The following is a 20,460-nucleotide window of genomic DNA, read 5'->3' as shown; positions in this document are numbered from 1 at the left end:
ACACACCTGCTCTGAGTTACCCTTTCATACTTGAAGATCCTTTGCCGATTGCATGGCCTCCTGGTATGGAAATAACAAGGAAATGGGGATTTGACTGTAAAAGGAGGATGGTTAAGGGACTGAAACTTGGTGCTTGAGGAGAGAGCCCCACTCCTCAAGGTAGGCTGAAGTTCCAGGCTCAGGGCAAGAAGAGGGAGAGGAGAGAGAGTAGACTGCCTTCTCCAGGTCAGAGGCCAGAACCGACAGCACTGAAGGGGGATGTGCCTATGGATACATTGGCAGAACAGGGGTAATGTTCACCTAAATGCACTTAGAAACCAAAATCAATCCAGCCCCGAGGATGCAGGACAGTCTCAAAGGGGGACTTTGCTTGCTGTATGATGTCCTGCCTGCCGGTCTCAACAGCTAACCAGGAGCAGTTCCCAAGGCAGGTTTGGTGTCCCCAGATAGTGAGGGCTGGGCCTCAAACTAGAGCCTACACCTTGTAGAGGGTCTGTGCCCTCAAAATAATACAACTACCAGGACTATTTAGAATAATTTAGCTATAGGAAGATCTAAAGTCTATGTAGATAGACCCAGGCAAAAGCCTGGCCTTTGGATTTCTGGCTTGTAGTGTCAGTGAAGGTTACTTGAGGATAAGAGTGTTAAGAGAAATTTGCCTGCCATATCTTTCTTTTCCCTCTCTTGTCTTGAGGACTCTGCTGAATCCCAAGCGCTGGTGTAGGCCCAAGGGGCTATGTGGCAGCTCAGAAGCCTAGGCAGTCTGTAAGACAGCAGTGCCACAGGCCCAGTGGCCTCATTTGTGGGCTGCTGGTTGCAGAGAGGACCTGAGGACAGGGGCGGGTCTAGGGTCTCTTGTCCTGCTCTTCACAAGCATGTCCCAGGAAACTGTCGTCATCTGCTCTACTTACAGGGTAAAGGAGGTGTACAGGCTGGAGGAGATGGAGAAGATCTTTGTCAGGTGAGTAACTGGCCCAGTCTGGTTTAGATTGGTGATAGGGGTGTATAATTGAGTGGAGTTTCATTCTATTGGCAGGGGTGGGTTATAGAGACGGGCCCTGGCACTGTCCATTCTCTTTCATTGTCTTGCTGCAGATGAGGCCCAGCTGTGAGCTAGCTCAGCACCTGTCCGGAGGGACACATGGTGACTTTATGTCAGGCAGAAATATATGCTCATTGACGCTGGAATAGTTTCAAACACTAAACCCCAGCTCACAGTGCTTAGTGGGCCAGGAGTGGGATTAGGGCATAGATGTACCTTACATACTTTCCAGTGTGCCACCCTCAACAGATGAGTCTCATTGTGAGTGAGCTCTGGTCATCTGAAGACCCAGTAGCTCCCTGATTTCTAAGTCCCCTTCTTGGGTCACTGTAAAGCCTCCTGAAGAGCAGCACCCCTGCATCCATTGCTTGACTGGAGTGCAGAACTGCCACGAACTCTGCTCCGGATGGCTTGGAGCAGCAGTGTGTTTAAGGATCTGTGCTTTGGTTTCTTCTGCCAAACTAGTACAGAGCACTGGGACTAGAATCACTTTGAGTTACCTAGAGACTAACGCTAGCACGCCCACTCTGTCCTCCACGCATGTGCTTCCTGAACGCCTGCCTGCCGGCCTCTTTGGGAACACCAGGTTGGAAATGAAACTCATCAAGGGCTCTGGGGGCACCCCAAAGCTCAGCTACACAGGACGGGACGACCGGCACTTTGTGCCTACAGGCCTCTACATTGTCAGGACTATGAACGGTAGGTTTCCCTTACCCCAGCAAGGCTGACTGGCCCAGATGTCCTTATTGAGGTGGACAGCAGTCAGCTGGCAGCTTCTGCGGTACCTGTTGGGAACACTAGACCCCAGATTAGGCCAGTTCTGGTCTTTGGCTGGGATGGGGAGAGAAGAAATTGTAGATGCTCACAAGTATTCTCAGCAGATGAGCATGGCTTCTCCACAGATCAGGATAGGCCTTAGGGAAGCAAATCTGCTACCCCTGAGCCCTTTGGGCTTGGCCATACAGGCTGGAAGGGGCAAGCAGGGGAAAGGAAGGACATCCTTATTGGCCAGACCCATCCCCATGGGTACTGTTCTGAGTGCCTGCCTTTTTCTCCCTCAGAGCCATGGACCATGGCCTTAAGCAAGAGCTTCAAAAAGAAGTTCTTCTACAACAAGAAAACCCAGAGCTCTACGTTTGAACTCCCTGCAGATTCCATTGCCCCATTTCAGTAAGTAGTCCTCCACTGGCCTAATCACTGTTATGTAGAAGCTGCCCCAAGTGTAGGCCTGGATAGAGAGCTCACTGGCTGGGGGCGGGACGGGGACCTGCAAGAGGGTTTGAGGAACATGTTGCTGGCTCCCAGCCTTGCCCCTTAGGACTCAAAGTCCCAGGCATTCCTCCTCAAGACATGTTTGTCAGATTGCTGCTGGACGTGGGCTTTGGCAGCGGCCCCTATGGGGCCTAAAATTAGCCGCCACCAACACTTGTTTCTGTAGCCAGCTAATACTGATCTCTTAGTAAAGCAGGTGAACTAGGGACATTAGTAGAGTCCAGTGGCAGCAAAAATTAGTTCTTGAAGGCATAGGAGGGAGGTGCTGGGGTCTACTGGGTGGGTATCTTTTGGATGCCAGAGGGGGAACTCTCAACTTGTCACTGACAGAATCCAGTTTAAAAGCACCCATTCTTGGAAGTCACGGTTGCCAGGGGTCTAGTGGTCTCTTGGTCCTGTGCCACTCTGACTGCCCCCTCCCCTTCCCAGTACCTGCTACTACAGCCGGCTCTTCTGGGAGTGGGGAGATGGCTTCCATATGCGTGACTCCCAGAAGCCTCAGGATCCAGACAAGCTGTCCAAGGAGGACGTCCTTTCTTTCATCCAGAGTCACAATCCTGGAGGATCTTAGGATCTCCACCTCATGAATGTCCTGCCATTCTCAAGGCAGGGCCCTGTGTCTGGTTCCTTCTGCCTCTTGGAAAGGAACTGGGAATGCTCTCCCTGGTCTTGAGGGAGATGGGCTCCTCTCCATTCCCAAGTAGCTCAATCAGGGTCTTTAGAGGACATATCCTTGTGGAACTCTGCTACCTGAGAACTGACACCATCAGGAGTCAGCCTGAAAGCAGCTGCTTGGGGCAGGTCAGTGCCCAGCCATTCCCTCTGGAATTTGTAGACTCTGTTTTCTGAGTTCCATTCTCTGCCTCTGAGGGCAGTCAGGCCGTCTTTCCCAACTTTTACCAGGCCAGCTAAGCAAGGAGGCCCACCATCGTGCGCTGGCCACGAGCGGCTGTCATACAAATCAAGAGTTTTAGTTCTCTCTCCCACTCCATCCTGGAGTTCATCCTGGCAGACTGGGAAGGAGTGAGGGCCCAGCCAGCACCCCTGACACACCGGAGTCTGGGGTCCTGGGTGTGACTGTGACTGTCTCTTGAGGTGTAGGGCTCTCATGGGTCTGCCTGTTGTGTTCTAAATACTGGGCAGCCTTGAAGACCTGCCCTTTCTCTCCCTCAGCAGTAACAGAAGATACCCCCTCCAGGGTAGGTGTAGCACCAGCCCTCAGGCAGTTCAGGCCACCTGAAGAAGCTCTTGGCAGAGCCTTGAGCTAGTGGTAGCTCTGGTGCCCCCTCCTCTCCACTAAGAGGTACATACAATGTAGTCACTCCATTTCCTCTGTCTCTTTAAGAGGGAGGAAGGGCAGCAGCTTTGGGTTTGGGGAGGGTACCTGTGGTTGTTTTTAATGGGAGGTACCTTTCAAGAGATGTTCACACAGGTCCCGAGGGCCCCATGCCAGCACCAGGCTGGTTTCCATGGAGATAGGGCATCGAGGCACCTGTGAGGTTGGAATTGACTCCAATTGGAGGTCCCTTCTGCCAGCCCCTACCCCTAAGCCAGCAGCAACAGTGCTAGGATGCCATATTTCCACCCTGTTCTGGGCCTATCAGTGTCTTGCAGAATCTTGGATCATTAAACATATTTTTATTGCTTGTGTGGCTGGGGTCTGACTTTAAAAGAAAAGGGTGGGTTTGTGGAATTCATGCCTCTCCAGCTCCTGGGCTGCTACCTGGTAGACAGCCCAGAGGCATCAAAGTGCAGTTCCTGTTTAAAGCTGGGATCAGGGAATGAATGAATCCACAGCCCCAGAAGGGTGGGGAGGCACCTTCCCTCTTACGTAAATCACACAGCTCACTCCGTGGTGGCACTGTGACAATTCAGGATCAGTCTGTGAGACTAAAATAAGAGGTGTCAGACCAATTAGTGTCACTAGACAAGGGACAGGAGAGAGAAAGGGTGTTACTGACCCTGGCCAGCCTCCCTCCACAAGAGTGCAGTGTTCTGAGGAGAGGCCCACTGAGCCTCCATCAGCTCCAGGTGAGAACTCCTTCACCTAACCATCAGACTTGGGTGGGCTGCCTCTGTCTGACCCCATCCCATGTTTCAATGTAAGGTTCTATTTGGTGGGCTCCCGTGTGTCCTGGGCCTTCCCATGTCCTGCAGCAGCCACCTTTCCTCTCCTCGTGACCCTCTCCTGTGAGTGGAGTTGGGGTGACTTCTCTGTTAGCTGCTCTTGCTTGGCTTCCTTTGATCAAGCCCACCTTATTTACTGGCTGTCGTCACCAGAGTCTGTCTGGTCATTACCATAGCTCTTGCTGCCCACGCACTGCTGGAGGCCTCCTTGGCCCTGCCTCTCTAGACGATGAGTTCGTTTAGCATGCTCCTGGGACCTCCACTTCAAGCCCAAGTCACCTTTTACCATGCATGCTGCATTTTCTTCACTGGTGATCACAGGCCAGGGGTGGCACAATGCTGCCTTCCCAGCTGCTCTTCTCCCTCCCTCCCGAACTGTGCACAAGCACTTGGGAACATCCCTTCATCTTTGAGATAGGAGTGCCTCAGCTAGTCAGGCAGAGATATTTACTCACTAGACAGCAGAGCTTGGGGCTCTTTATTGCCCCTCAACTGAGCACTAGGAGGAGGCAGTACCATGCCTTTCTGCTACAGCTGCTGGGCAACCACACGGGGAAAAGGCCCCCACCTCCATCTTGAGCTTGAAAGGTTGCTTGCTCCCTGAGTAGAGAGTGGAAGGGAGCCTGCATGGCTGAGGATGGTTGACTCACATAGTCCAGTGGGCATAGAGCAGAGCGAGGAGAATGAAGATAGCCACCGAGAGGAGCATGTTCTTCCGATTCTCTTGCCGAAGCAGCTTTAGCTCCTTCTCTGGGAGAGAAAAGTTAAGTCAAAACACTGAGGCTTACCTTACTTTTTCCCAGAATTGACAATCTGAAGATAGGAATGTCTCATTTCGGCTACTTTTGTACCCCTTAATCTGCCCACACCCTTGGAACCCTTTAGCTAGATTTCAGAGCAGGCCTGACTTGCTCAACCATTTCTCTGAGTACAGTAGGGTATGTGCAAGGCCACCAAAAGGGTTCATCCTTCAGGAGCCTTTTCAGCCAGCTAGAAGCTTGAGGACAGCTAGAGCCTCAGTTCCTGAATTGCTGCTGTCTGAAGGTACACTAGAAGGAGCCCTGATAAGTCTTCAGCTACATTCATACTCAGTCATCACTTGTGTAGTGTAGGCTCAACTGATGTCCTGGCCACCCACCCCACCCCTACCTAAGCAATGGACTGGGAGAACTGCCAGCCAGTCCTGGGCAGCCAGACTGACCCTCTGAGTAGAGAAGGAAACACATCTGAAGGGTCCTGCAGACCTCGAGGCAGGGGCTACTGGGCTCTAACTGGCTCTGCTCCCTGCACCCAGAAGGTGGCAGCATTGCTCTAGCCACAGAAGCCCTTCCTGCCTAAGGAGGGGCTATCCAACCACCCCACTCCCAGTGTGGGTTGTTCTGGTTGGGTGGGGCATGAGATGCAGAGTCCAGTGTCTGTGGAAGAGAGCCTTTCTTCTGGACATGGCATAGACACACCCCAGTGAACACAGACCCCTTGCTACTGCTTCCTCCTTTGAACAAAAAAAAAAAAAGGACCATTCTCACAGGTGCCAGGGATGAGGCTGGCAATGGGAGGGAACTTTCTTACCATACTTGGAGGCTCTGCTCATGAGGGTGCTTTTCTCCTTTTCCAGAGACCTCCTGTGGGGAAGGAATTTACAGCTCAGACCATTTTTCCTGTGTTAACCAGAGGGGCAATAATTCTTGTCTGTTTGAATAAAGGGGCCAAAAACTAGGATCTTAAAGAGGACAGGGGTTAAAGCTCCAAGTCAGGGACTCTTCTGCTTTGGCTTAGTTTATTTAGGAACCAGGCCGGAGAGGCCTGACTAGACAGAGGCATTACCTGTCCTCAGGACTCAGTTCTGCCCTGTAGAGCTGGGAGGTCACAGCTTCCAGGTCCTTCCGACACTGAGACAGCTTCTCCTCTAGCCCATCAATCTGAAAGAGACAGAGACAGAGGTGGTGAGCTCTAAGCTTTCCCAGCACTGGCGCCTGAGGGCTCCCCTCTAGCCCTCCCTGCCTTCCCACCTCATGTACTGGGCAGGCCCAGCTCTGCTGTGGACAGAGGGCTCCAATTTTGACTACCAGGCTGAGGTCCCGAAAACAAGCAGTGGGTGAACCGGGCACAGTCTGGGGATGAAGAACTAGATCCCCGGCAGAGCCTGGCACCCAGCAGAACCTGCCCATGGTCGATTCGGGAAGGAAATGCGCACAGAGACAGCACCAGGTCCCAAGTCTCCAGGGGAGGGAGGGCTAAACGTCAAGGGACTAGTGGGGCACTTTCCTCATAGACATGAGTCATCTCAGTGCAGTCTGTTGTCACAATAGGCATTTTTCTGAGATCAATAAAAACTGGCGAAACGATGCAGCCCAACCACTTCTCTGTCTTTCTGTGGCTCTTCCGCAGAAATGTTGCCCATCACCAAGGTCAGCATAACTCGACGGCAAAGAAGCTAAGCTCTTGAAACGAGGGCTTCCAACCGTATCTTCTTCCATCTGCTCTGTCATTTCAGAGATAGGATTTTAAAGAAAATACCTGAGTTATGGGGAAATGGTTTGTAAAATGCTGGGTTGGGCTATCCACACATGGGTGCCAGTGTGAGGCATTTGGCAGTGAACACCATAATTCTGCCTTGACTTGGTCTCTAGGTATCTAAGTGGCCACTTCACTGGGTCTAACTGGCTAGCTGGTGCTGAGGGCTCCTTGGAACCCTGAAACAGCCCTTTCCATCTCTGCCTTCACCCACCTTACCAAGTCCCCAAGAGGGACAGAAACGTGGCCAAATGGAAGGACAGAGATGGGGTGGTTTTTCTGAGGAGTCATGGGGGCGCCCTTCTGTTGTTCTCAGCTCCTTATTGGAGCTACCTGGAAGAATCTTGGCTCCTAAGCAGGCTGGTCAGAGTCTGGAGGTCCCAATAGCCTGGGGTCAGGAATCAGGAAAATTGTATTTGAAGTCCCTGGGCCTTTGCCTTCTGCCTGGACAACAGCCATCTCAGACATTCCTGGGTCAGCCACTTTGGTGGGTTCAAATGGAAGGTAACCCCTTTCCTGCAGCCCAGTAAGGAGGGCTCCATGTGAGGGAATAACCTGCAGAGCCTCGAGGTAACTGCATGGTTAACTCTGCCATTTCCCTGCTGGAGGGTACCAGCCTCAGCCAGCAGACTAAGCAGTCCCCAGAGGAGCCAGAAGCCTTCCTGGGACGGGACTGTAGGGAGGGGAACACTAGGGAGCCAGACTTGGGGACAGCAGTCTGATATGGGCACTTCTGGCCACCATGTAGTGTGCCCTTCACAGAATGCTGCCCAGCACAGGCTAGCCCTTGAGACTGTGTGTCCTCATGTGGCACAGGAGCAACTATCAGCTAGAGGCCGTCCGTGCTGGGGTCTAAATCTTACTTATGTACTGGACCTCCTGCCCTGGCTGGAGGATATTCCTCCTTCACCTGGCAAAGTCAGCCCTTTCTATACTGTCCCTCCTATTAGTTCAAGCTTTTATCTTCCCAGGCTAGAAGCCCACAGACTGGCCAGTTCTACTTGTAACTATGACTTGCCCGGCCTCCGAGAATGCCCAAGTCTGCAGGTCCTTAGGCCACCTGCCACCTTTGTGCCCCCAAGGTCTGGTCTCCTGCAGTCTTCCTATTTGTGGCTGGAGTGAGCAGCAGGTCAGCATGGGTAGACTGAGGAGCTGGGAACAAATGGTTCGGGTTTATACCACTGATTTCTGAAACCCTTGGGCTCACTAAAACAAGCAAACAGTTGTGCTTGCACACAAGCTAATGCAGCTTGCCCCAGATGCCCAGTCCAAGTTCAGGCCTTCCTGCTGCTCTCTGGGCAGGGACCTGGTTTGGGGACCATTCTGGGAAGGGATCAGGTTAAGGATTTCCACATCTGAAGGCCTCTGGAAGGTGACCAAGTGCCCAAACAAGTGGTAATTGCCCCCAGAGCAAGGCCAGGCGCTCTTGCTGAGCAACATCTTACAGCCAAGGCTGTGGCCAAGCCATCCTGCCATCATGCTCTGGACAGGGCCTCAGGGGCTGGCAGTCGGGGGCTTTTATCTGAACAAGCCCAATTTATTTGCAGTTACACTGAATATCCCCACTTTCATTTGCCACTTTTTAATGAGGCTTAAATGGGCGAACACAAATCAAGGTTTTAGGGACTCAGTTCTAACCTCCCTCTATGAATATTTATGTCCTGCTGACAGTTCTGATTCCCTTCTAAATAGCAAGTTCTTTTTACAACTGCCTGATGTGGACTGGGGGTGGGGGAGGCTGAGCATGAAGGAGGCTCTTCAGCAAGCCACAGGCTCATCCTTGGAAGGGGACTAGACACCAGACTAGCAGCACTTGAAGCAGAAGCCACTGTCAGAAACCGGAGTAACGGGGCAGCCAGGAACCAGGCTGTGGAGGAGACAAGGAGGGATGGTCATAATGCTGCTTTTAGATGCGATGTGAGACTGCAGAACAGAATTGTTCCAACAAGGTAAGTCAAAGGGCAAGAAAAGACCGGAAAGTGGGCCTTATACAAAGTCCTCAGTTAGAGTTTTCAGTCAACTCTCATGCACACAGGTTATGGATATTACAGACTACAGGTTCAAACCCCAAGTCCTCACTCATTTTCTCTCTGCCCTCAGGCCATGGGCATCAGAGGCAGAGAGCCAGGACCAGAAGCTGTAAGCTTTAGGGTCAGAGTAAGGAGCTGGCTCACTTGTCGCGTGTGCCTCAGGTGACCTCTCAGAGCAACTTCACACAGCTGGGGTTTAGTAAGGACAGCTGCTGTTAGGTTGCTGTGGCTAGAATAAGACAGCTGAGGTCCTGAGTCAAGGGCAGCAGGGGAGGCCATGTGTCTGGTGGGGACCACAGGCGGGCACCACAGGCGGGCAGTGAGTACAGAAGGCCCCCCACCACAGGTCAGCCCACCATTTGGCACAGAACACAGTATACTGGGAAGCTGTGCAGTCTTGTGGGGGATGGCACTGGGGTGGGTTCACGTGGCAGATGCTAGGTGTGGGGGAACCCAAGCGTGACACGGTGAGACCAACAGAGCCCTCAACAGAAAACTCAACTGAGGCCCAGGAAGCAGCACTCCTCTGAGGAAATGCGGACAGCAGGGGAAGCCTGGCAGCCAGTAAGGCTGGGAGTTGGCCTGGGGATCCCGGGAACTGTGCAGAAAGAGGATCAATCAAAGCGATGGGAACTATTGGAGTGGAAAGGGAAGGCTCCCCTGTGGAAGGTCAGGGGGCCACCCGGAGCACCTGCCTGGCAGAAGACTGGTAACTCAAGTGCTGAGACTGGCCTGGAGCTAAAGGGGGCAGCATGGCCCTGACAGAATGGGTATCCCCTGGTAGATGAAGGACCATCCGTGTGCTATGCTTACACCCAGGAACAAGGTGATATCAGAAGGAAGAAGAACCAGTGGCGGAAGCAGTCTTCTGGGAGGAGCAGGGACCCCGAGATACAAGGGGGGAGCTGGAGTTTCTCAGTTAGCAAACTTCCGGCACCTTGCACGGAGACGCTAGGGGGGACCACGTAAGGCCTCCCGCGGAGCAGTGTGGTCTTGTAGAGACTAGCCTGACCCAGCAGTGACTGGGCAGGAGCTAAACCTGTCTGTGGGGGCAGAGGAGAAGAAGCAGATAAGGTGGGAAGGAGGAAGCGCAATCCCAAAGAAGGTGGAGTACCGCAGGAGCCTGCATGTGAGGCCTGTATTGCAGCCTAGGAAGAACTGAGGCCTTTGTCTGTCTGCCTCTGAGTAGGACTCCAATCCCATGGGTGTCTCAGCGTGTGCTGGGGAGGGCAGAACAGCTGAAGGAGGCAGTCAGGACTCCTCAGAACTTCCCTCCCTAGCCCATAGCTCCATCCAAGCACTACAGTCTGCTCCAGAGGAGGGCTGTAGATCCCTAGGCCACACCAACAGCCCCTCCCTGGCTTGGATACAGCCTTACTCCCAGAGCTTTAGGCAAGTGTCCCTGGGGTCCTATGCACCATAAAACCACCGTGTTAAGAGAAACTGTAAAACTCTTCTGAAATCCCCAGGAGGCATCTTTTCAGAGGATGGCGCCTCCAGGAATCAAAGCCCTGAAGAGGCTCCTCAGAGGCACGGGACAGCTGCCCCTGCACAGGTCAAGTCAGGCCCCACAGGGTGCCAGCTCTAGGGCTGCTGGAGAAGCATGGGCAGCTTTTATTCTCTGATAAGGGAGTCAGCAGGAGCCACAGGCTCTTCAGTAGGAGAGAGAAACAGCTGAACACACAGTTTCAGCCACTGCAGCTACCTTGAGGGCCAGGCTCTCACCTGGGAAAGGACAGAGGCTCCCCTGGGGCTTGGTTTAAGGCCACACAGCCCACTGTTTTCTAAGTTGGCAAGAGGTTCCTGTCTCTCTAGGGCCTTGCTCCTGGGAGCTTTTGCCCAGCAAGTGACAGGACAGTAGGACAGTAGTCAGGCAGTAGTCATGGGGCATGCCCTGCATCTATCTGGCCAGGAGCTGGCTGGGTACTAAAGACTTACAACAAAGAAGATGGTATTATGTATCTGGATGAAGGCATGAATCAGGAACAACACTGGGAACCAAAAGCTCACACAGTAGATGCAACAGCTGGAACACATCTGCAGCCGTGGCCAGGTGCCAGGCTCTGTTCTAGACACTCACCACAGGGGGGAGGGCAGACAACCAGAGTCCACATTTTATAGGCAGACTTACAGGAAGGAAGCAGCTTTCCAGGTGTGTCCTAACCCTGTCACCCCACAGTAGAAAGCAGTGACTCTTAGACCAGAAGGCAACTTCCACCCCTGGACCCTAGGATGGGCAGCGTTGGCAGCTGCAGGCATCCAATCTGACCTTGCAAAGGGACTGTCACCACTGTGCAGAGAGCTAACTCCTGGCAGGGTTGGTTAGCGACTTACACAGCTAGGAGGTGGTGGGACTGGGTCTCGGAAAGTGCACCTCCCTCCACACCAGCCTTTTCTCCAGAACCTTTTGTGAAAATATCCATAACCAACAAGGACTATGACATTCAGAAACAAAGCCAAGCACCGCCTAGCTGAGCCTGTGGCAGTCTGTTGGTCTGGCTTCAACAGACCCTCTACTCTGAATGACCTTGTGCCTGGCTCTGCTTGATCTCTTCTCACACAACAGATGCGCTGCCTGGAAGGGCCTGCCTGGAATCCGTGTGCTGGGAGACACAGGCGCCAAGAGCCTGGCGTCTGTCTTCATACTAAGCTGACTCTTCCTTCACAAACACCCTCCCCCACATTGCCACACTGTCAAAGTACCCTCTCAAATGCACACAAAACACATCCAGTTTGGAGAAGGAAGTGTGTGGGCTAGCTGTGCCTGGTAAACCCTCTTCCCCGCCCTCTCCAAAGGGCATCAAAGCTTCCTCCTCTTCTAATTCACAGCCTGGGAAGCTGGTCCAGGAAATCCACTCATTTTCACACATCAGGAGCCCTGGGATGTTTACTGTAATGGGTAAAGGAGCTAGACCGCCTGCCCAGATGGTCCCTGGCAAGAGCACTGAGGCTTTCCATCTGGGGCCTCTAGTCCATACAGCCAAGTCACGGGGGACCATGTACATCATCTCCCAGGTGACCAGCCTCAAACCTAAATGGCTGATCCCCATTACACTGCTTAAGTGATGTTTTTGTGTGGAGAAGGCTCACAGGACTCGGTAGAGGCAGAAAACAAACCACCATAGTCCTCCATATCAATAGGCCTGGTGCAAAGTCTCTCTTCCAGGCAGAGCAGGTAAAGACAGCAAGTCTTCCAGTGTCTAGTGACAGCCAAGGGGACCACCCACCTGAACAAGAACCCCACCCCAGCTCATGAGGATGAGGTCTGCCATAGTCCAGGAGAGCCGCCAAAGTCAGCACAGAGGAGCTGTGCAGCTTTGAGGTCACCTTGCAGGCCAGACCCTGCCCTAAGCCTTCAGCTGCCCCAGGACAAAATGTTGTCTGAGATTTGGTTTCTCTTCTTCCTCCCAGATCTATTTTTTGATAAACTGGCAAAAGCTTCTCCATCTCTGAAAGGCTCAAAGCACTTTTCAAGAGCTGGCATCCGCCCCATGCCTTATGAATTCATTAATTAAGACGCTGGCAAACAGCCACTCCACACATGCTGACACCCAGCAGCGTTAGGTAATGAGGTTTTAGTCTCCTGACCCCGCTAAGTGGAGCGGTGCCAGATGCTGCAGGCTGCCGAAGTCACCTGCCCGAGGGCGACCTGTCGCTTCCACCTGTGCAGGTGAGGCTCATTTAATGGTCAGCAGGCCCTGAACAGCCCACATCTGCCAGACTCTCCCAGCAAGGCTGCTCCACGTTAGTGCCCAACCTCAGCCTCCAACCACACCCCCACCTGGAATCAACAGTACCTCCTACCACTTAGGCCAATTGGGTAAGTACTTCCTTCCAGCCAAGACACTGCCTCTAGCCCTGTGGCAGGAAACAGGGGGAGGGGGCTTCCCCACAGCTCCAGCAGTTCATCCCAGGACTCCTAGACTGATTAACAGTAGTCACAGTTCATGCTGGCCAAACCATTTCTTTCTGAAACCCTCCACCTGTCCGGAGTCGCTTTCGGTCTGCTGAGAACAAGGGGCTATTAACTGCTTCTCTGTACTTTCATCCCTTACAGAAGATGCTATGAGTTGGCCAGTCCAGCATGACCCCCAGCCCTTCCCTCAGCTTACCTCCACATGTTAGAAAACAGTCTGCTGACAGCCAGGCTTACACACAGCTCAGCTTTGGGCAAAGAGACAGTTCCAGATGTTATCTGGGAGACTTCTGGAGTTCATGCTTGGCTAGTAAGAGTCTTGATCTATGGTTGACAGCGATGACTGGATGGAGCTGTGGCAGCTCTCTTGTGACTGTGGCCACGGTTCAGGGTAGGCAGAAACAGTAGTCCTGATATTAAGTACTCGCTCCTGAACAGAGCTGAGCTTCTGAACCAAGGCAGGAAGGCGTGACTTATCTACCCTCTCCTATGGGGAGAGTGACATTCCCACGCACGGAGGCCATTCTGAAACTTGTAGATAAAACTTTCCCAGTGGACAAGATTTGTGTACTAGGGACCAAATCTAACAGTTATCTCCTTCAGTTGGGGACAAGGTTCATCAGCAGAGCACCTTCCACGCATACAGGAGGCACTAATGCCATAAAAAGGTGGGGCAGCTAAGACCCAGGTGTAGTAACCTAAGGCCAAGTGGCCCAAGGTGGGCAGGCCAGCTACAAAAGAAACAACCCAGTAACCACTTACAGTTTAAATTGTAAGCGGGTTCCCGTTGGTCCGGATTCTCCCCATTCATTTGGGTGGCATTTTCTCATGGGATGATGCTTTGCTCTCATTGCTCAGAACCTAACACAGGCAGCTCTTTCCCGACTGCCTCTCATGGGCCTCTGAAGGAAGCAGAGTTGGGGAGTCAGAAGGGGCCTGGTTGCCCTAGGTGACCACCTGGCACAGCTGGCCCATGGCCACCGTCAGGGTGAGGGCCACCTGCTTGGTAATTGTTCCACTACACAGGCGAGGCCTGTTGGCAGGTGCTGAGCTCTCTCACTTGTGGGGCTTTTATGGTACTCGTCAGATTAACAAACGTTTTTGATTAAATCACCACTTCACTAGCTCTGAGCGAACGACTTTTAATAAGAGGACAACATCTACCACCACTGAGCACCAGTGCACAGTCAATACTCAGAGCCACTGGGGACAACAGAAGAGGATGCAGAGAACCAGCCAGATGCCAGGCCTTTGCTGAGGCCCAGGGCAACAGGTTTCAAGTCCTTAAATAGCCAACCAAAAAGTAACCGTAGAGACAAAGACTGCAGATACCCACATGCTCATGCAGTTTTATACATCTGTATATTCGCCAATATCCATGCAAACATCTAGAAAAGTGCAGTTACTGAGGGGTAAAAATGGGCTAGGGGCATAGCTCGGTGTTGGAGGGCTTGCCTGCTGTGCTGGCCTCTCCTTAAATCACAGCTGCTACTTCAGTCCCAGCTGACCACAGAAAATAGCAGTCAGCCCTCATCAGTCCTGTCTGTGCTCTGAAACTGCACAAGCCAGGCCTCCATCATCTGCATTGCTCTTGGTTATTTTCCAGGCTCCCACAACAGCTCATTACACAGTGATCACTACAGTATTTCCAGCCCAAGGTTCCAAACACTTCTGGTCCATCCTGAGCTATGAGAAATGGCATGACTGTGATAAATGGCATGACCAAAAGCAACTTGAAGAAAGGGTTAATTTCAACTTAACAGTTTATCGTCCATCTTGAAGGGAACTCGAGGCAGGAACCTGGAGGCAGGAACTAAAGCAGAGGCCATGGACGAATGCTGCTGAGTGACTTACTCCCCATGGTTTGCTCTGCCTGCTTTCATACACAGCCCTGGACCACCTGCCCAGGGTGGTACCACTCAGTTGGTTGAGCCCTCCCACACCAAATCAGTCACCAAGAAAATGCCGCATAGACTTGCCCACAGGCCAACGTGATGGAGGCAATTTCTTGAAGTTCCTTCTTCCTAGATGACCCTGGTTTGTGTCAATTTGACACAAAAACAAACAAACAAACAACAACCAGCACCTTACCATGCATATGGCTGCAAAATGGGTAGATCTGTTCCCATTTAAAGCACTAAGAGAATACATGTCGTGTGGAACTCAACACTTAAAATTCTGTGCTGGAGGCTGAGGGCACAGCTCAATGGCAGAGCACTTGCCAGGCAAGCAGATGGCCCTGGGCTCTAGCCCCACCATAGACAGGTAGAAAGATGGATGGAAGATTGATAGATCAGTCAATCGACTTGAGTCAGCCAGATGAAAGACAGGAGCTATTTCTCTACCAAAGCAGGAAGAAGGGGATGAACTCTAACTGCAACAGTTGGGAGAAAGAGTGGCTGGCTGTCCTCGACCACCTGACAGCAACCTGAGGAAAGAGGTGATCTGAGGGAGACCTGGCCTACCACATGCCAACCCCTTCTCCCATGGTGATCAGGCTGCAGCTGAGCACATGACCTCCTGGTTGATGAGCCCATTTCCCAGCTGCCCTGGCAGGTAGTGGGGCCATGCACCTTGGTTCTTAAAAATAGAAAGCAGGCTGTCTGGGCCCAGGGTCCTTAATGCAGTGGGTACTTCCTTAACAAAGGGGACACCATGAGGTGTGTCCTGATCTTAGAGATAAGATGCAGACCCCCCAGTCCACTAGATCAGAGGCTGGCAATCAAAGGCCCATGGACCAAACACACTCTACTTCCTCTTTTTATGAAGAAAGGGCAATTTGGTTTTTGAGATGTTTCTCACTACTGTAGTCTATGCTGACCATAAACTGATGAGCCACCTTGCTACAAGTTGCAAAAATATACAAAGTAGGATTTCAGGTGATTATGACAAAGCTAATACCTGGAAAAGGCTGAGGGCCTTCCAGAAGTCAAGCTGAGGCTCAAGGAGCCTTGGTGATATTTGTCTTTTGATTATCAGCCGTTTCCTGCTATGAGTTTCCTGTGTGAGGTTGCAGCTTTTCCATCATTTATTGGGCACCATTTCCCCTCTACTAAAGGAATATTTAGATAACCTTCTGTGCTGACAGCTATGTACAGCCAGAACCCCAGTTCAAGCCTCCCTATAATTATCATCATTGACAACATCCGGCCAGGTCCATCCCCAGACAGAGGAAAGTACCTTATCAGAGATACCTCTGTACTCTAAGAACAGACTACCTGTTTGAGAAGGCCTGGCGGATGTGCCAATTAAGTTTAACTTCCTCCTTTCCCAAACCTTACCTCTAGTTCCAGATCTCCCTTTAACTATCATCAGAGGCATCTAGCTGTACACAGCTTGCCTAGCAACTGAGCACACTTTCCCCCACCCTGCAGAAAAAAACAGCAGATAGCTTGAACAGATAGGAGCCACAGGAAAAAAGAAGGCAGTTTTATTTTCTCCTGCTGACCTAGCAACTTATAGATTCTTAACATTTTCTACCAATCACGTTTAAGATTATAGTTGAGCACATAAGATCCCTCTTCTTAGATATTACCTGAATTTAGCCTTTAGTTAATTCATTTCTGCATTAGTCACTTCCCTTTTGGGTTGCAAATGATAATTAACAATGACTGCCCCTCTATGTGGTTCTTATCACCCCTCCGTTTCCCCTGGAAGCCTGGCTTTGCACCCAAGGGATTACTGCTTGTAAGCGTATATATACTGGGACTCCCAGGACACGAGAGGACGAAGAAGATTTGGAAGAATAAATGACTGGACTAAGAGCTCGGTGTGCTGAGATTCTACTTCCTGAAAATAGTCCTCGCCGTTCATAGTTCTCTCTCCTGAGCCCCTGGGATGTGTAATATTAAGGCTGGTCCCTCTAATATTATACAGGACTGCCTGTCTCAGCCTCCTAAGCACACCATTAGCTTTAAATAAGGCCTACTCACTACTTACATAAGCTGCCACACTCACATACTGTCCTCAGCTGCTTTTCTATATTTTCTGTTTATGTATTTAAGTCAGGATCACATGTATCCTGGGTTGGGCTATGTAGTAAGGATGGTCTTAAACTCCTGATCTCTCTGTTTACCAAGTGCTGAGATTATAGGCATATGCTATCATAACTGGCTATGGTAGTTAATTTTTTTTCTTTCAAGATTTATTTATATTTTATGAATTTTTTTTATTTTAACTTGTGTACCACATGCATACCTAGTGTCCACAGAGGGAAAAAAAAAAAGGCATCAGATCTCTCAGATGGAGGTAGAGAGATTGTGAGCTGCTGTGTGGATGGTGGGAACCAATCCTGGCCTTCTGGAAGGACAGCCAGTGCTCTTAACTGTTGAGCCGTCTGTCTCTCCAGCTCGGTACTTATAGTCTTTAAAATTGGCCTAACATAAAATTAGCAAATACTGAAGCGGGTTGGGCTTCTGCAAAGCTCTGGTCAACATTTTCACAACTAATCCAACACAATGTTCTCTGATATGTGTTTTGTTAAAGAGATCTTATTTAATAAACGGACGGTTCATCAGCATTGAACTCACTGCCCAAAGCATCATGTAGTGCCGAGTTGCTTCATGCCTGAAAAATGGTTCATCTACCAAACCTATAAGCCACATTACAGCCCTGCAACACTAGACAGCATTTTAGTGCTGTGCTTAGGGGTCCTTCGAAGTAGCAAAATCACCAATAAAGATCACAAAAATGCAAAAATCACGGCACTAGAAAGCCCATAAACAGGACGTTTGTTATGGCATGCCAGCTCCAACAGGGCAGAGCCGCACTGGCTCAGCCTCGGCTGGAACTGCGGCTCTCAGGTGACCCCATGTGCTGCCACTTTCTTCGGCAATACGCTAGCACTGACTCGAGGGCAGCAGAGCCACCACAGCCGGGAGGCAAATCTGGGAGTCTGAATACTCACAAAGTCTAAACCAGTAGTACTGTTTGCCTCTTTCTACACATGGTCTGCTGACCTCTTCTCCAGGCTGTCAGCTCAGGACAACTTTTCATTCTCGAAGCTTCTGAATTTTGGGTTTTCTGTTACAGCAGCTCCCTGTGCTCTAATACAGGCTATGGAGTCCATGCCCTTGTGCTACATACACACTGCCAGCTTATTTCACCATGCATGTCTTTTAGGACATTCACATTTCCAACAACTCCCCCCCAACCCTGCTAACAATCGGGCCAATACTCAGTTGAGGTGGTGCTACAACAGTCATCTGCTGCTGCTAAAATTCTTTCCTGGGGGAGACAGAAGCCAATGCCTACACCTCCTCCTAAGATCCCAATGACAGACTGAGGTATAGTTCTGACAAAGTTCACTCTACTGAGTTTACTGGGCTTCTTTAGAGAACAGGTGAAGGCCACTTATAAGGGTGTGGGTGCTCCTCCCAACAGTCCACACTTGGAGGAGTCCTCGCCTAGCCTTCCCCAGCCTAGATACCATAGCCCTGTTCTGAGGCCATGTGCAACACACATCAGGCCCTGAATTGCATACAACGAGTAGTGTAGGAAGAGACCGGACACTCAGGTGAGGATCTTCTGACCCTCCTCAACTGTCAACAGTCAACAAGCATAGCTGGGATAATCCTTTTGCAAGCAATCACTGCTGAACTTCCCTAGATGGCAGTTGCTTGGCTCCGAGGACAGCCAAAAACAACACCCACATTAGCATGGATGGATATGCATGGCTTAAACACACTCAGGTCCTACTGGGATGAAGAAATGGTCGTGTCTCCACTTCCGCAAGCTCTACGATGAGTCTTTGAGAATCACCCAGTAGGTCAGAAGTCTCTGGGGGGCTTTTGACATTGATACCTGATGCTGTCATCTACAAACACGTTGAGTCACATTCCTAGATGTACTGGGACACTTGTGGCCTAAGGGCCACAGGCTGAAGATGTCTGCTCTGGTAACCAAAAGGAGATGAGTCCCCACTTCTGAGCAGCCCACCTGAGCATCATTCTGTGTTCTTCACCTTTACCATTTTAAGCTGGTTTCCACTTTCTCTTTCCTCTTTTGGGACACGCTCTTGCTCTGTATCCCAGGCTGGCTTTGAACTCACAATCTTACTACCTTAGCTCTCGGAGTCGTGGGACTATAAGCATGCACTACCATGCCCAACCCCTGGGATCTACTTAGAACCTCGGTTCCCCCATCTACAGACACGTGACAGGCACGCAGAGGATTCATTGAGAATGCAAGCGGAGGTAGCCGCAGATGGTACTCAACAAGCATCCGATGCCTTTCTTTCCGTGTGTGACAAACTATTTCAAAGGCCTTCCCTAACAACACCAGTTCTAGAATTCTTCCCAAAGACCCTCAAACTTAATCCCCAAGCTACAAGCTTTGGGACCCCCCAGGCGAAACTTCCCATCCCTGGAGACGTTTGAGCCATTGGCAATATGCTGGATAACAGAAGCGCACCCATCCCCGCGTCCTATCCCGACAGTCCCCTCGTCTGCAGGCCCCTAACATCTACGGTACCCACTTGTCCCTTTCGGCTACTTCCCAATGACAAGACTCGCCTCGGCTCCCGAGTCCCTCCCCTTAGAAGACCTCTCTGTTCACGGCCTTCCTCCTCCTGCTCCCTCACCGCCTCCCCAAAGCCACGTCGCCCTCGCTCCCTCCGTCTGGCCCCTCGCCGACCCGCCCCGCGCCCCGAACCCCACTTCTGCCCCTCACCTCCTGAGCGACGCCCAGATTCTCCCGCTTCTTTTTAGTCATTTTGCTCGCCGTGTCCCCGCACCGGACCAGCCCACTAAGCCGCACTACGCACGCGCAGAGGCCTCGTGCTCCTCTTTCATTGGCCGGCGCGGCGGAAGGAGGCGGGGCTCACTGCAGCCGCCATCTTGTTGAGGGGCGCGGCCATGTTTGTGAGGGGCGGCCTCGTTGGAGGTCGCGGGGATAAGATCTGCAGACAAGCCGCGGCTGGTCCACGCCTGGGTGGAGACCGCTGTACGTACACGTGTTGAGAACTAACTTTCTTTCTCATCTTCTTTTTCTGTCTCTCTGCCTGCCTGCCTGTCTTTCCTTTTCTTTTTTTCTTCTTTTAAACATCGTCTTCCTCCTTGCAGCCGTCAGTGGCATCCCTGCAGAGTTTTAGTCTAACCTCATTCCAATTCAGACGGTCCTGCGGGGCTCAGCCTGCAAGCCCCGCTCCTTCAGTCCCAATCTGAGCCAGTCTGCCCGTGGGAATCGATGGCCTGGGACCCTTCATCGTTTTGTGTTCGTAGACATCTCAGCCTCTTCCGTATTTCCCTCCACTCCGTCCCCTTGCTCTTGTTTTCCGGCGAGACAGGAACAGCCTGCAAACATCACGGAAGACGACGTGTGGAAGGCGGGCAGCCTGCGATGCTCAGCCCGATCTGCATATTCCTTTACAGGCTTGCTGGTGCTTAGCACTTCAAGGTGTTTAGACTGTGGCCTTTTGAGATGTTTTAACTATAACCCAACCATATTCACTGTGACCCGCGCAACTGCAGCCAAAGTCTTAAAACTCAACGCAGTAGGTTTAGCATCTGTGAAATGCTGTAGCAATTTTAAACTATTTGAGTTTTAAAAAAAGAAGATAG

At 51.4% G+C, this 20,460-nt stretch overlaps 2 protein-coding genes across 5 annotated transcripts in view; one reads left to right on the top strand and one right to left on the bottom strand.

The window, feature by feature from the left end:
- Positions 1 to 3,964, top strand: part of Cmtr1 (cap methyltransferase 1) — a 43,298-nt gene extending 39,334 nt beyond the window's left edge. Inside the window, exons 21-24 of the mRNA XM_036168307.1 lie at positions 914 to 961; positions 1,629 to 1,741; positions 2,104 to 2,212; positions 2,744 to 3,964. Of these exons, the coding sequence (XP_036024200.1) occupies positions 914 to 961; positions 1,629 to 1,741; positions 2,104 to 2,212; positions 2,744 to 2,885 (412 nt within the window). The 3' untranslated portion in view covers positions 2,886 to 3,964. The remainder of the gene's footprint in view (positions 1 to 913; positions 962 to 1,628; positions 1,742 to 2,103; positions 2,213 to 2,743) is intronic.
- Positions 3,965 to 4,892: 928 nt separating this feature from the next.
- Positions 4,893 to 19,673, bottom strand: Ccdc167 (coiled-coil domain containing 167). 4 transcript variants are annotated; one of them, XM_036168310.1, is made up of 5 exons: positions 19,571 to 19,670; positions 6,451 to 6,923; positions 6,266 to 6,360; positions 6,011 to 6,063; positions 4,893 to 5,191 (listed from the first exon to the last, which is right to left on the bottom strand). In XM_036168310.1, the coding sequence occupies exons 2-5, from the start codon at positions 6,607 to 6,609 to the stop codon at positions 5,088 to 5,090; spliced, it is 411 nt and encodes a 136-aa protein (XP_036024203.1). In that variant the 5' UTR covers positions 6,610 to 6,923; positions 19,571 to 19,670; the 3' UTR covers positions 4,893 to 5,087. The 4 variants fall into 4 exon arrangements, with proteins under 4 accessions (XP_036024203.1, XP_036024204.1, XP_036024201.1 ...); XM_036168311.1 differs by having other exon boundaries at positions 6,707 to 6,923; positions 19,571 to 19,669; XM_036168308.1 differs by having other exon boundaries at positions 6,266 to 6,923; positions 19,571 to 19,673.
- Positions 19,674 to 20,460: the final 787 nt, after the last annotated feature.

Source organism: Onychomys torridus, chromosome 18 (genome assembly GCF_903995425.1).
Source record: "Onychomys torridus chromosome 18, mOncTor1.1, whole genome shotgun sequence".
In the NCBI taxonomy this organism is placed as follows: domain Eukaryota; kingdom Metazoa; phylum Chordata; class Mammalia; order Rodentia; family Cricetidae; genus Onychomys; species Onychomys torridus.
The sequence above is the reverse complement of the archived record's forward strand: the minus strand, read 5'-3'. Positions and strand labels throughout refer to the sequence as shown.